A 16,145-nucleotide genomic window follows, 5' to 3' on the forward strand; every position below is an offset into this window, starting at 1 on the left:
TCCCATCAGTTATTTCCTAAGGGGAATCCATCACAATGTGCAATTTTCTTCCCAAAACAAGGTAATTTTACAGATACGCCAACATGCTATAATCATAAAAAAGAAATCAACTGGAGCCACTACTTTGTTGTACAACTGGCTGCTTTAAACAATTAAAAAAACACATCCACAAACACCCACAAAATTAAATTACACAACTTATTCTCAGAGAGAAATACTTCACAGATTACAACCTTGTGCAAGACGTTTGCTACAAAAGAACAGATCATAGAAGTTCCTTAACATGTCTTACACAAAGCATTAAATGTTACTGTTACTGACACTGAATAAGAGTTCCTTAGACATTAGTCCAATAAATATTACTGAACCGAATTACAATTAATTCCCTTTCTTGTTGGCTTTGTTAATATGGCCACAAATGGCATGGTGATGATAATTTAGTGTAAACTGTATTGATTGAAAACAAACAGCGACGTCTACCATTGATACTAACATGGTCTTGTGCAGCTCCCATTAATTCGAAGAGGATTTGCGCAGAAGGGCAACCTTATACACACTCAAGGAGGCATTATATTTGTAGAAAGGCAAGGCAGACAACCCCTAAAAGAAGTTAAAGGAAGATACACTAGCTAAATATAGATTTGCCGCCTGCTGGCCATGTTATCTTTATGGCATCTTCCCTCTGCCCAAAAAATTAAGAAAAAACAGTGGTTACAGTCCAAAGTTAGGCATCCTTAAATCCTACTGAGATGGATTTCAAGTGGACTTAAATGCCTTAGGAAAGGAAAGGAACCTCTCGTGCAAGCACCAAGTCATTACTGATTCTTGGAGGGATGCCACCTTTTGCTGGCATTTTCTTGGCAGGCCTTATAGCGGGGTGGTTTGCCGTTGCCTTCCCCGGCCATTAAATGCCTTAGTGTGTGTTAAACTCCCACTAATTTGATTGGCTCAGTGTTTCAATGTGCTTTTGTTTGGCGTCTACAATATTCATAAGATCTCGACCTATACAACTCTGAATATAGGACAGAAATGAGCTGAATGTATTATCTCCTACCTGGCAGATACATTTCTCTTTTACATGCCATCTAAATTCCATTTTCCGGAGTCCACTCAAAATGTCCTTCAGTTGGGGGGGGGGGAATGCGATGCTTTCCCCTTTTATAGAGTAATGGGCCACTGATGGGAAAAGGAAGAGAAGACGTAGCAACGAAGGTGTTCCCCTTTTTCCTTGAGCTCCTAAAAACCACTAACATGATCAGTGCTTTGCAGGCGGTAGAATTTTATGCCTTGAAACCAAAGTTCTTTGCAAGCAAGAGTGATGCTGTACTCTTTGAGCTTCTTTGGGAAAAGAACTTCCTGGCGGTGCTGAGCCACTGCTGGTCCTTTGTTTTTTCAAGGAAATATTTATCAATAAGCAAGCTTTCCTTTCTGCTTCAGTGGCTAACATGTGCCAGGAATCCCTTTGACTGTACAAAACGGAGCATCAACATCTGCTGCAGCCTCACCTATCTTAGATCAAGTAATTGTACCAGGAATTTCCCATCCCTGTGTTCGTCTTCCCAAGTGATTCACTTTAAAGAATACTCTTGCTATGGTAGACACATTCACCTTTTTAAAAAGTCTTCCACAGTACACCTTGTAGCTAGCAGGGTCAACATTGTGGATCAATGATATCACAAGATCTCACGAAATGCAGTGGTGGAAATGTCCCTTTCCTTTGAAAGATCAGCCAGTCATCTGCTGTGTTGAGTGGTCCTTCATTCTCCTGCATTCTGGAGTTACTCTTGCAAGTTTCTGCTCTCAGCAAGGCAAATCCTGTATTATACTATGACTTGGGATAAGTGGGAAATATGCATATCTGATTTTATTTCCAACTCCTCCTTCACTCATCCAGACTGAGAACACAACTACACATTCAAAATCATCACATGGTACAGTCCTTCCAAAACTTTACCACTGCATGTGCAGGATAGCATATCTGAAAGCTGATGCACATGAGCTCTGCTTATGGAAAGCTAGCATGCTAGGGGAAAGGATTTCCATGTAGCCTTCTCCATGACATACTTTTCCATGTGCAGAAAGTTTTTTAAAAAATGAAACAAAACATGAGAAGAACATTCAAAGAAGTGTTTCCCCATCTGCAGTATAAAGTGGTACAATCCAATGATATATAGGAAGTTGCAGCTTAGGTCTAACAGGAAACATTAAAAAAAAGTTTTACAGTAAATAGCATGAATCCCATGACCTTTCCCTTTCAAGTCTAATGATTCATAATACATCTGTTATGTTTCTGTGGAATAACATTTCAGATACTTTCAAAAGGGACAATTAGCAGCAGATTTCCTTCCAAAATGTTGATGAAAGTTAAAATAGGTTGCTCTGTAATATGGCAGTGTTATTTATATTGTCAGCCAGCCAAACCCCACTCTCTGATCTGCCATTTGGGGCAGTCTCCTGCCCCATATATTGGGCACTCCCTGGTGTCGTATCTTCCCAGTCTTAGTTCTCAGGCTGACATTTGATAATGTGCGTGTATGCTGATAGCCGGCAGCCTCTGGAACCAGCAAAAACAGCAATAGTGAGTGCCAGAAATTTAGTATGCTGGTCAGATATATTGGATGAATATAATGCAACCCATCTTTCATGACAGAATATATATTACCCCCCAAGAAATGCAGTAATGTTAACAAGTAATGTGGGATGGAGTATTTGCAGGGGAGGATTAGTAGGCAACTAGAGGGGTACTTAACTCTTCCCCTACCTGCTAATTCTCCCTTGTAACCCCTTCCCCATGGCCTTTATCTTTGTATCCAGGATTATTTTTCAGTTTCAGATTCAGCTAAGGGGAAACTGGGGGAATTGGTTGGAAGGAAGGGGGGATTACAAGGTAAGCGCTAAGCATCCCATGCTCTGATTCTCACCAGAAAATGGCCTCCTGGTCTCACATTAGCATTAATTAGGTGAACGTGGATTGGGAAGCCCATGTTTGCCTTTGAATGGGACACTCCACCTTTAAGGAATCAGGTAGCTGTCTAAACGTCATGCTTGCCCCATGGTAGCTGCGAATTGGCGCTGCGTCGTTTAGATGACGCAACCGCCGACTTATGGCCACTGCTGGGCAAAAGAGACGAAGATGTGCAGCAGAAAAAGGGACTCACCACAACTTTTCCTGCCAGAGAGAGGTCAGCATGGCTCTTCCACCATCTGCTCTCATTCTGGCGCCACGCTGGGGACATTGCCAGGCGGAAGGCAACCTCTCGTTGGTTGCCGGAGGGGGCGGGCCCGGTGAGCTGAATGGTTGCTGAAAAGCCCGCACTGCCTCCTGGGTCAGAATTACGTAATGCCACCCGGCAGAAGTAGAAGCATGAGGTTTTTTTAAAAAATCAGCAGGGGCAACCCGGCGCCATCAAGGCAGCCCCCAGGTTATATTGTGCAGCCAGTTGGAATGCCACAAAGTTCGTCTCCCAAGACAAGACCAGCATCAAATGAAACAGATTTCCCTTTAAAAGTAATTGGGCAATATCACAGCAGGGAAGACTTACTGTGGTTTTTTTTCTTTCTTTCTTATGTTTTTTTTAAAAAGGGGGATTAAAGAAAAACCTTAACTAGTTGAAAATGGCAACTCTGGTTTGCATTGGAACACATCAAAAGAGATCAGCCTGGCACCACCCTCTAGCTGTTGCCTGTTAACAACAGCATGTTGTGTCACCCATTTGGTAGTACTTCCCAAAACATACAAAATGCTTACAACTAGGACCTGAACTAAAAGGATAAATAGTAATATAAAACAACATGAAGAAATTAAAAAAGAGGGGGAAATCATCTGAAAAATTTGTCACATCGATAGCTTGCTTAGCGGTTTCCAGATAAGCCGACTGCCCACCGGAAGACAGCTTTTCTTTTCAGTTACATGCATTTGCTTTCAGTTTAATAAATATAAAGTGACAAAACTGGATCATCTACGTAAGCTCTCCTTGCTTACTTGACTGCGATGTTTCCGCTTAACTGCGAGTTATACTGTCTTTCAGCAACATTCTCCAGCCAACGCACGATCCATATGCAACCATCGAACGTAGCTGTTACTATGATGAATACATATTTATTTTGTCTGTGAGGGTTGTGCAAAAAAGAAAAAAAAAGTCTCTGCTCCGTTGGTAGAACCACCTACGATGTGAGTTTCGAATAGTTTGGGGGTGAAAATCTTCGCCGCAGGTATTTCAGGACATAGAGAGGAAGGCAGCTGACCAGAGTGATGACTGTCACCTTCCACAAGAACGATAAAGTTGCAATGAAGTAAACATCTGCAAGAGAAGAGAAAATGGTTCCGATAGGAAGCACGTTTGAAGAGGAGGCCATGTATGTCCAGCAGAACGAAGAAGGAAGGGCGTACCATACATAGGCATAGCCATGTTAATTAAAAACAAACAAAACTAATTTTTCATACTTTTTTTAAGATGCTAATTTAAAAGAATACTCCAGAAGGACATTTAAGGCTATCTGGAATGATTTTATGAAGGTGGGGCAGAGTGATGCACTGTTGCAGGTGGTTGCCTGCAAAACAGCTACCAGAATGCAACTGTGACTGAGAAATATCAATGGAAAACCATCAAGTATTACTTGGTATAATAAGATTGCACCAAGTAAGATACTGGAAGTTTCAAGAGACCCCCAAGAGAGAACATGGCAGAAACATTCCAAAACACATCAGGGTGCTGGGAACACGTAGGCACCTCTCCTCTGATTGGTGGATGGGTGAGCCTACTACCATGATAACCCCCACCTCTGTTCAGAACAAAGGCAGAGAATCATAGAATATTAGAGTTGGAAGGGGCCTATAAGGCCACCGAGTCCAACCCCTTGCTCAATGCAGGAATCCACTTTAAAGCATACCTGACAGATGGATGTCCAGCTGCCTCTTGAATACCTCTAGTGTGGGAGAGCCCACAACCTCCCTAGGTAACTGGTTCCATTGTCGTACTGCTCTAACAATCAGGAGGTTTTTCCTGATGTCCAACCGGAATCTGTCTTCCTGTAACTTCAGCCCGTTATTCTGTGTCCTGCACTCTGGGATGATCGAGAAGAGATCCTGGCCCTCCCTCTCTCTTTCAAAAGCTTGTGCAAAGAGGGAGCTCCCTCCCTCCCTCCCTCCCTCTCTCTTTCGGTCTCTCTGCTCTTTGTATCTCTGTTTTTCTATTGGTGTCACTCTTAGTCTTGCATTATGTCTTCACGATGGCTTTATTTTCACTTTTTTTTGCTGCCGAACTTCACTGAATCATCAGACACAGGGATCTGGGATCTCTTTGACACTTACGCTTAGGGCGTAATTCTATCTGGATGCTCATCAGCCTCTGAACTTGGAGGCTGACAGGCATCCTATGCAGAGCAGGAGGAGTGAAGGCGATCGCCACCTCCATGCTCCCCCTGCTCTGCACTTTAGCTAGACAGGAGTTTTCACCCATCTATCTGAGGCATCAGGGACCAGGAGGGAAGGGGCAGCTGAAGGGCTGTTCATCAGCCAGCTGCTCCGGTCTCCTTGCCTCCGTGTTCACAGAACGGCCCCTTTCCCTTCTCTCCATGCTCATGGTCTTCACTGTGCCGCCTGCAAGGTGGACGTGGGAAGTTTGGACTCCTGGGTCTGAGCACTGACTCCAGCCTCGGATCTAGGGATCCAGACTATCCTATGGCCCCCCAGAGACTGTCTAGAGGCCTTAGGATTGTACTTAAGCCTATCCAGGGGGATTTTAGGATGTTTTTAGAATATTTTTAGGCTGTTTTAACAATGTATCTTATGTTCTTAATTCAGTTTTATGTATTTTATATTTGCTGTTGTTCCCCGCCTTGATCAAAATGGAGAGGCAGATAAGAAATAAATTTTATTATTATTATTATTATTATTATTATTATTATTATTATTGTTTTTTAATCTTTTTAAAGCTAATTTTAATCCTTTTTTTAAAGTTAGAACTTAACCAAACTTTATTAACTTTGGCTTCTATCCTTAACTGTTTAAGTTTCAAGACTTCACCTTTTTATACTTAGACAAATGTAGCACTGCTTAGCTTTTTACATTTTAGCTTAGCTTTTTACATTCAATTAGTGTGCAGGAGGAAGTTCAGGATAAGTTAGAAAATATCATATGTTTTAAAATACAAACAGAGTCCAGGAGAGTGCTGAGGGGGAGTCATGTTATTCAAACAACAATGCTAGAAGCCCAGTTCGCTGTCTTGCTCGCTACATTCATAGAGCCAGCTTTGTCAACTGCAGCCTTTTTAGTTAATCTTTCATTTACGCCACATTCTCTTTCGCTGCTAATACTGTAATCACAAAGACGTGTCCAAATTTCTCCGCTGTGGCACCCCGGCTGTGGAATGAGCTCCCCAGAGAGGTCCGCCTGCCGCCTACACTGTATTCCTTTCGTCGCCAGCTGAAGACCTTTTTATTCTCTCAGTATTTTAACAACTAATTTTAACTTACATTTAAATTTTACTGTTCTAACTCTGTATTTTAATCTTATATCAACTTCTGCTGCATGGTTTTATCCTGGTTGTGCTTTTTATACTGTATTTTGTATTTGTGTTTTTAGATTGTTGGTTGTTTTATTATGTTCTTCATGGTTTTAATTTTTGTGAACCATCCAGAGAGCTTCGGCTATTGGGCGGTATAAAAATGTAATAAATAAAAAAATAATAAAATAAAATAAATAAATAAATTATGCTCATGGAACCACCCACTAATTTCCTTATTATTATTTTTGGTAATTTTCTTAAATAAAGCGTTCAATGCATTTCAATTTATTTTTGAGTCTGTGGTAATGTTTGCCTGGGTAGTTACTTACTGGGATGTCTAAAACCAATTGTATAGCTTCTGAAGCTAAATAGGGCCAATTTAAGCTGCACAATGCCTTCAACTCGTTGAGCGCTAGGACCCCTCCATTTGGAAGTACCTCTATTTGCAGTGGGATTCTAACCGGAGTTGAAATACCCACACGTAAAGATAGCTGCCACTATATATGAAGGCTTTGTGAAGTTGGCACAGGCAAGATCTCCTCCTCGGAATTTCCAAAGCTTGGAAGTGATATCTTGGATCATTTGATATACAGAAGCACCATTTTGAGAGAGAGTGGAGGGAGTCTTGCCGCCTCCCTCCATTTCAGGACAGCTGTGAGGTGATTATCCTGCTGCGATGCCCCCAATCGGTGAAACGTCCTCCTGCAAGATCTGCAATTGGTGCCCACTCTCTTGGCGTAAGGACACATCTTTTATCTAGCCTTTTGAATCGTGTAGTTGTTTTAAAGTGCTATCTTTTTTTTTTATGTTTTTCTTCTTATTGTTTGAGGGTTTTATTATTTTAAATTGCTGTGTGCCACCTTGACGGCTTTTTAGCAAGTAAGGAGAGAGACAAATGTTGATAGTAATAAGTAAATAAATAATTCCTTAGGAGGCATCTCGCTCTGGTGATTATGGCTATGAAGAAAGCAACCGTGATAAAATGTTCTAGATACACGTGGCTTTTAAACAAATGTATCTTGAATATATCCAAGAACAGGCTTCTGATCCTTGCTGTGAATCTTGCTCTTCCTGCTAAGTAACGCCCCCCCCCGCCCCAAATGAAATCCGAGATGTCACCTCTTGATACTTACATCAACTTGGCTAGAGATCAATGGAGGTTTTTTGGCCATCTTCCTACAATTGCAAGATAAAAGCTATACCACTGTCTTTTAAAGACAAATCAGGGGTGTTTTCCACATGGTTGGAACTGGCATCAGATTTGCCCAAAATGGCACAAATGTATACATTGAACATTCGTATTATTGCTGGCACAACAACGGGATGGTGAAAGATACAGGTGACTCCTCTGCAAAAAGCTGTGGCAATAACTTACACTACCTCATCACCATTTTGATCCTCTACCACTAGTTTAGTGCCAAATCATTCTCTAGAGCAGCTGATGCGGGACTGTGCTTGCAGACCCATTCTGATCAGAGTTTATCAGCATTGTGTTGTATCCAATGTTAAGTCCCATTAATTTCAATGCGTCTACTCATTGTGAACCGCCCAGAGAGCTTCGGCTATTGGGCAGTATAGAAATGCAATAAATAAATACTCTACGTAGGACTAACATTGGATACAGCCCATTGGGACTAGCACAAATTCAATACTTAAACTTGCCCGTTGCTGGGTTTGTACTTCGACTGGGATGGAAAATTCAATGGCACTCCCCTCCACTTTCAGTAAAAAATATAACAGATTAAATCATTGATCATGTGCTGGATTATTAATGGTGCCTGGATCCTGTTTCCTGGGGCACCTCGCTAAACCATCCCAATAGAGCTGGCCCTGGCTTTGCAAACCATTTGAAATTTGCAGAAAGACAAAACAAGGGCTGTTACCAATGAATTCATGTAAGAAGACCAGAGAGGCGATGTAGCAGGAAAGGCTGAGTAGTTCTGCCACTATCATGAGCCAATGCCATGTCTGGATTGTCAACGCCACCATCAGCAGCTCAGTGAGGATCAAGGATGTGAAGGAAATCGCCACAATGTGGACGAATTCAGATTCAAATAGCAGGAGCGCGCCATACATAATGATGCTGCCTGTCAGTGGGAAGGAGAGAAAGAAGTGATTGAAGACCTCACCAGCAATCATTTTCATTCATTTCAGTTCTGTACTGTCCCATAGTCAAAGCTCTTTGGGCTGTTCACAAAAGTTAAAAACCATCAAAATACTTTACACAAGTATCAAAACCGTGTTTGCATAACACACACGCTTCTCTAAAAATGATTCCGCCCCCCCCTTCCGTCAGCCACAGTCCACAACGTAACTAAAACTCATTATATTCTGTCAAATACCAGGGAGTAGAGGGCAGTTTATACCTGGCACTGAAAAGGTGACAATGTTGGCACCGGGCAGTCTTTACAATTGGGGGGCCACCACGGAGAAGGTCCTCTCTCTTGTTGCCACCCTCCGAGCTTGCCTTGGAGGTTGCACCCAGAGGTGGACCTTGGATGCTAAGGCTGGTTCATGTCAGGACAGGTTGGTTCATGTCAGGACAGGCGTGCACCATGTAAGGCTTTATAGGTCAAAACCAGAGCTTTGAATCAGGCTTGGAAACATACAGGCAGTGGAAGCGGACAGGAATTGATGTTATATGTTCAGACCTCCTGGTCCCAATCAATCCAATAGCTATCAATACATACATTGGAACCGCCATTATAAACCTGCTTATCCTAGCTGTCTGAATTCAGTAGGAACTCCCTATCTTGTACCATGTCACTGTAGGCATACATAAATAAGGACTATTGTCTATTATATTGTATTATATTTTAGATACTAGATCTCTCCAGGTCATAATGGAAAAATTAGATTCTTTTCAGTTTTCAAGAAGAGGAGGGATTCTCAAAATTCAGAAGACACCTTAAACCACAGCTTTAACCATGGTGAATAAGGCAAAGCCTTATTCAACATGGTTAAAGCCATGGGTTAAGGTGTCTTCTGAACACAGTCTGGCTTTTAAAGCCATGGTTTAAGGTGTCTTCTGAGCAGGGCCAATATGGTCAGGGGCTATTTTACCAATGATGACTTTTCCTACATGGAAGTAATGTCTGTGTATGGAACTACATGATCCTCTGTTGAGTTGTTCACATGTGTCTATTTCACCATGACTCAACACCAGCCGTGCAAATAAGCCTTCAAAAGAAAGCAGCCTGCAAAAATGGATGGAGTTTTCTCTGCTGGAGCTAGCAGAGCAGGGGCCTTCCCTCCTCTAGCAGCCACCTTGGTTTTGGTGCTGGTGGGATGGAGGAGGGATGAATTTTCTATCCCACCTACATCAGCTTGCTCCCTTGCCTGCATGCATTTTTCTTGTTACCTATGTCTACCAGGCTAGTGGTTAAGCCCCAGATGGTTATACCCACAGGAAGCAATGATTGGTAGGGGATCCTTCCAGCATAAGCATGTGATAACACAGACTATTGGTACTTCAATATGTGATTAATGCAGAGAAAATTTCATCTACTATCAAGAAGCCCTGGGGATCATGTGCTTTGGAACCATGTGCTTCAGGCAGTGTAAAGGGGTAGATGTTCAGTTCCTAGTAGGGTCCGGGAGGCTCAGCCCTGCCTTAGTCAAACAGAAAACTTGTTTTTGGTAAATAAATATGGTTCTAAGACAGGAACGGAGAACTGGATCACCCTATTTTGCCTAATCAACGGATAATGGTTTTAGCATTGGTACCTGAAATATCTACGAACCTTAAGCAATGTCTTATCCAGCAGAAAAAAATTGTTTCGGGTGTATTGGACCCCACAAAGTCTTTTTAAAGAAGGATTTGTCTATTATTTATTTATTACATTTTTATACCGCCCAATAGCCGAAGCTCTCTAATTTGCATAATTGTTGGAGACATAATAAACCTAATGCTTCTTTTATCCATATGTTTTGGCAATGTGCAATAGTTGCTTCCTTTTTGGGAGGAGGTCATAATATGGATAAACTTTGTATTGGATTACTCTTTCATACTGAATGATGTACATGTCCTCCTAAATTATTTACAAGTTTGTTGGAAGTTAACGTATGGTCGGTGCAAATGAATTTCCTGAGCCCCTTTGACTGACAAAAGAGTGACATTACAACATTGGAAGGACAATGGTTTACCCCCTATAATGCAATGGATTGAGGACCTAATGTTATCAACATTTGAACAGGTGGTATACAAGAGCCACAAAAATGGATAAATATATGGATATTTGGTTTGCTTTTCTTGATGTTTTCACATAATGCTTGTTAATTAATTCAGAACCGCCCAGAGAGCTTCGGCTATTGGGCGGTATAGAAATGTAATAAATAAATAAATAAATAAATAATTTCTGTTTGTATTAGAATTTTATATTTAATGGATTACTGGTATACCCTATGTATGTAATTTTTTGTTTTTGTTTCCCCTTTTCTTTACACGATTTGTTGTATTTTATTAAAATTGCAATAAAAAGATTAATGTTTCCGAATTTCCCTAGAAATAATTAAGGACATGCCTGCCCAGAAGATTGACAGGGTCATAGATCTGTATCTAGTGCACATTTAATCTCCCTGCCTCAGTCAACATGCGTCTGCCATATCATTCCCACAGTAGAGACTTAGCTGTTACTCCATGCTCACATGGCGCACAGCAGCACTCCCAGACCCAAGGGAGTTTACACTGTAGGAATGATTTAAACCCACATAGAAAGGACTGGTCTTTCTAAAGGTATCTGCTTCCTGCACTTCTGAATTAATTAACAAGCACTGAGCTAAGAGCAGGAGAAGCTGACCCTTGAGCATGCCTGGAGGGCTGAGTACATCTCATCAAGGCATCATTCTCTTAAAGTCGCCCAGTGAGCTTCCAGGCCGAGTGGGGACTAGAACACGGATCTCCCAACTTCCAGTCCAACACTCTAGCCACTACTACAATACACCAGTGTATTATCTCAGTCTTCTCTACAACAACCCCAAGAACATTATACCTATTCTGGATCAGTCCAAGGTCCATCTAGTCCAGCATTCTGTTCATGCAGTGGCCAACTAGTTGCCCTCAGGAAACCCACAAGTGGGACATGAGCACAACAGCATTTTCCCACCCATGTTCCCCAGCAACTGGTATACATAGGCATACTGCCTCTGATACTGGAGGTAGCATTGAGCCATCAGGACTAATAATTATTGATAGCCTTCTTCTCCATGAATATGTCCAATCCCATATTAAAACTATTTGAATTGGCGGCCATAACTACACCTTGTGGTAGCGAATTCTATGCACTGTGTGACGAAGTCTGTGCTTTTATCTTTCCTGAATCTCCCACCAATCAGCTTCCTGGGATGTCCCCAAGTTATAGCATTATGACAGAGGGAATAGAACACCTCCCTATCTACGTTCTCTACACCATGCATAGTTTTATACATTTATTTATTTATTAAAACATTTGTATCCTGCCCTATTATCACTGGGGTCTCATGGCGACATACAGATAAAATCAGAACAGTATAAACATAAATAATTTACACAGCTAAAAGTGTATTAATTTACAAATCTGAAAAAGAAACATTATTCTTCGCATAGTGCAGATCGGGGCAGAGTTAGGTTGAGAGAGTAGCTGGCCTGGGACTGCCTAGAGGTTCACAGCTGAAGTGGGATTTGGATCTATTCTTGGCTGCAGTCCGAAACACACTTATTAAGAAACAACTTGTGTTGAACATAACAGGCATAATGTCAGTGGAGGCTGGTGACTTCGATGTCAGGTCGGTGATGAATCCACTCCAGGCTTCAGTCAGAACCGGTCAGAACGCTAAAGTAGCTCTCCAAGGTGTTCTGACTGAAACCTGGAGTGGATTCATTGCCCCACTGACATCAGAGCCACCAGCCTCCACTGCCTGATGAATTACTGAGAATTACTTTGCATCCTGCTTTTGGCTGATCTGAGAATAGCTACACAGCGTCCCAGATACTCAGCTGTAGACATAACTCATGTCATCAGCATGAGTAATCTGCACTGATGAGTAATCCACAGCCCTCACATTATGTTTGTTTGAAGAACTATTCTACCAGTGATTCAAGATCAAGCCATAAAACAGAGACCCAGCGAGTAACCTTTCCACCAACTGGGCATTGCTCAGTTTGGGGCCATCCCCGATCTCGGGCGATAGCTACTAGCCAAATTGCGTGGTGTGATCCGTCAAGAGCTGAAGTCATCTGATCCACAGAATGTAACAGGAGGAGGCTCTTGGCTTAAAAGGCTTTCCCACGATGTCTCACTCTTTCTGACTGTCCAGAAGTGGTGTGCTCGCTATCAAGGCCTTGAGACTGTTCAAGGATGTATTTAGCCCTTGAAAAGCAATTGTAACACTCCCCTCTGAAGCTGTGTTACCTTCCCAAAATGTTTTACAGCTCAGCTCCAGCTTTTCTCATTAAAAAGAAGGCAATTATCATTGAAGTGGATAAAACCTAGCTTTTATGAATAAGAAGGTGACCTTGGGGCTGTCTAAAGGTCCTGTTTGCACCAGGGTGGCTGTGAATCGGCGCTGCGTTGGATATACGACACAGCTGCTGGTTCACAGCTACCATGGGGCTTTCCCTTGAAGCTGCGTTGTAAAAAAAGTCAGGGACTTACTCCGACCTTTCTCTTCAGAGTGAGGTCACCACGGCCCTTCCGCTGTGTGACCATGCTCCAGTGTCGAGCCGGAGGCGGATGGCAACCAGTGATTGGTCGCCAGAAGCTAGGAAGACCGGGGGGGGGGGGGGGCGAGCTCCAGGAATCTTTGATCTCAGCAAAGCAAGGGAGGCATTTAAGGGTGGTGGCGAGGAAAGCTGCAACCAGCCTACGTAACGATGCTTACTTGCGAGCTAATCTGTACTGAACACAGTACTAGTTATGAATAAACACGCAACAGATGGTGTGTGTGTGTGGTGCTTCAATACCAAAACAGACTTCCTTGCAACAGGAACTCTGATTTCCTAAGACATTGTGTTGCTCCTTGGTTGCATTGCGGGTACTTAGTTTGCACTCAGATCCTAAAAATACCAAACTGAACATCTGGGAAATCTGAGAAGCCAGAAGGAAACTGAGCAGGCTCCTAGTAGTCAGGGATGTGTGTGTATTCAGGAGCCTTCCCCAACCTAGTGTCCTCCAGATGTGTTGGACTACAACTCCCACCATTCCCTGCCATTGGGTATGCTGGCTGGGAATAATGAAAGTTGCAGTCCAACACCTTTGGAATGCATCAGATTGGGGAAGGTGGTATACAAGTGGGAAGGATCTTGGAATTGTTGTAGATCACAAGCTGAATATAAGCCAACAGTGTAATGTAGCTGCAAAAAAAGCAAATCATATTTTGGGCTACATTAATGAAGTATAGCTTCCAAATCACATGAAGTACTGGTTCCCCCCTATTCGGCACTGGTTAGGCCTCATCTTGAGTATTGTGTCCAGTTCTGGGCACCACATTTCAAGAAAGATGTGGACAACCTAGAGGGGGTTCAGAGGATGATGATCAGGGGTCTGGAAACAAAGCCCTATGAAGAGAGACTGAAACAACTGAGCATGTTCAGCCTGGAGAAGAGAAGACTGAGGGGAGACATGATAGCACTCTTCAAATACTTAAAAGGTTGTCACACAGAGGAGGGCCAGGATCTCTCCTCTATCATCTCTTTTCGATCACACAGAATAATGGACTCAAGTTACAGGAAGCCAGATTCTGGCTGGACATTTGGAAAAATGTCCTGACTGTTAGAGCAGTACGACAATGGAACCAATTCCCTAGGGAGGTCATGGGCTCTCCCAGCATTCAAGAGGCAGCTGGACAGCCACCTGTCAGGTATGCTTTAAGGTGGATTCTTGCACTGAGCAGGGAGTTGGGCTCAGTGGTCTTACAGGCCTCTTCCAACTCTACTATTCTATGATTCTATACTGGGGGGAGGGGCGGAACAGGGAGAACAGAAGTCACTGAATCCAGCTTTTTCTGATGCAAAATTCATGCCAGCTTGGTGCAGGCCACTGCCGGCTTCTTCTTGCAAGGATGCTGGCAATCTCATGAGGGAAACATAAGATTTCAACAATTCATTTCAAATTGCTTTTGAAATATTCAGAAATATCGTGACAGACAAATGAAGTCTCTTACCTTGGTAGATACTTATCAAAACCCATATTAAAAATGTCTTGTACGATAATGGCCTTCCCTAAAAGTAAAAGGAGAGAAAAACCAAAACCAAAATAAGTCTCATGCATATTATGATTAAGATCAAGATCATATACAGAAACATTGAAGAACCTCCAGCCCCTACCCCGAAGTCATGTCGAACCTTTAGAAGATCTTTGTAAAGTTCTGGATACAGCATGGCAACTTCTGATTTGACATCTTTGTCCAGTACTAGAGAGAACACTGGAAACATGGTATAGAGTGTAGAATACCTGAAAGTAACAACAAGAGAGATACCCACTGAGTTTAGCAATACTCAGCAATGTATTTTGTTTTCTTGGCAAACCCTCTGCACACATATCAAACGGGTACTCTGGTTGAAGGGCTGCAAATATTGATGTAATGGGTGGCCAAATTTACTGATTCCCACATTTTTCTATGCCACCTTGCAATTCGTTGTTACTGAACTGTCTGTTTCATCATAACTAGGCCCCTAGGATTCCGACTAGGATGAGAACAGCAATAAAGTTTACGCCTCGTCCTGCTCAATATCTGCACCCCTCATACTTCACTCTCAGAGTTCCTTCCTTTTCAATTATTTTTAGGGAATGTTCACCACTATATTGATGTTCTATGTATTTATTTATTTATTTATTTCATTTCATTTCATTTTTATACCCCCCAATAGCTGAAGCTCTCTGGGCAGTTCAAATGTACCTGGATACATTTCTAATTCTAAGACTGGGAAAAACCAAGAACCTGGATCTCACATTCTGTCTAAGTCAAAACCCTACACACGTTTGCACAAAATGTTAAGGCAGAATTCTGGCTTATCAGTAATGAGCAATTGTGCAGGCTACCCAGTCACTCTCACATAGTTAACACTGCAAGCAGGAACAGCTGAAGTAACAAGGAATTTACTAAGTTAGAATAGTTTAGGATCACATCCAAACCTGGGGGCTGTCTTCAGAGCTCCGGGCTGGCGCTGCCTCGCTCTGAAACCTTGCGGTTTTCCTCTCCGAGGATGGCATGGGGTAATCCTGATGCTGAAGAGGGAGCGTGGGGTTTCTGGCAGCCTCTTCCTGGTGGAAGGCAACCAATCGGCGGTAGCCTTCCACCAGGGACTGCCCCTGGATTGGCCAGAGCACTCTGATTGAAAAAGTTGAGCTAAGTCCCTGACTTTTTCAATCTGCAGCTTCATGTGAAAGCACTGCGGTGGCTGTGAAGCTGCACCTGCGCTGTATAACTGACGTAGCACAGATCTGCAGGCACCGCGGGACTTCCCCTGCATACAGACAGATCCCCCAGACTCCTGGCTTCTCCCTTGCCTAACAAGCCAGAGTTTGAAGCGAGGGTTTATAGCTGGCTGATGGCTTGTTAGAGGAGTAAGAAGCCAGGAATTCAGGTTTGGACATAATTTTTTCAACTCCTGCTTTCTGGAAAAGCCAAGTGGCAATGATCGGACGTGGTGGAGCTGCAGGT

General features: G+C 42.7%; 1 protein-coding gene across 1 annotated transcript in view; it reads right to left on the bottom strand.

Moving 5' to 3' along the window:
* Window positions 1-690: 690 nt before the first annotated feature.
* ATP9A (ATPase phospholipid transporting 9A (putative)) overlaps window positions 691-16,145 on the bottom strand; it is a 114,418-nt gene continuing 98,963 nt past the window's right edge. The window contains exons 25-28 of the mRNA XM_063146343.1: window positions 14,827-14,935; window positions 14,646-14,703; window positions 8,390-8,593; window positions 691-4,301 (exon numbers count right to left, since the gene is read on the bottom strand). Of these exons, the coding sequence (XP_063002413.1) occupies window positions 4,165-4,301; window positions 8,390-8,593; window positions 14,646-14,703; window positions 14,827-14,935 (508 nt within the window). The 3' untranslated portion in view covers window positions 691-4,164. The remainder of the gene's footprint in view (window positions 4,302-8,389; window positions 8,594-14,645; window positions 14,704-14,826; window positions 14,936-16,145) is intronic.

Source organism: Elgaria multicarinata, chromosome 1 (genome assembly GCF_023053635.1).
Source record: "Elgaria multicarinata webbii isolate HBS135686 ecotype San Diego chromosome 1, rElgMul1.1.pri, whole genome shotgun sequence".
Classification (NCBI taxonomy): domain Eukaryota; kingdom Metazoa; phylum Chordata; class Lepidosauria; order Squamata; family Anguidae; genus Elgaria; species Elgaria multicarinata.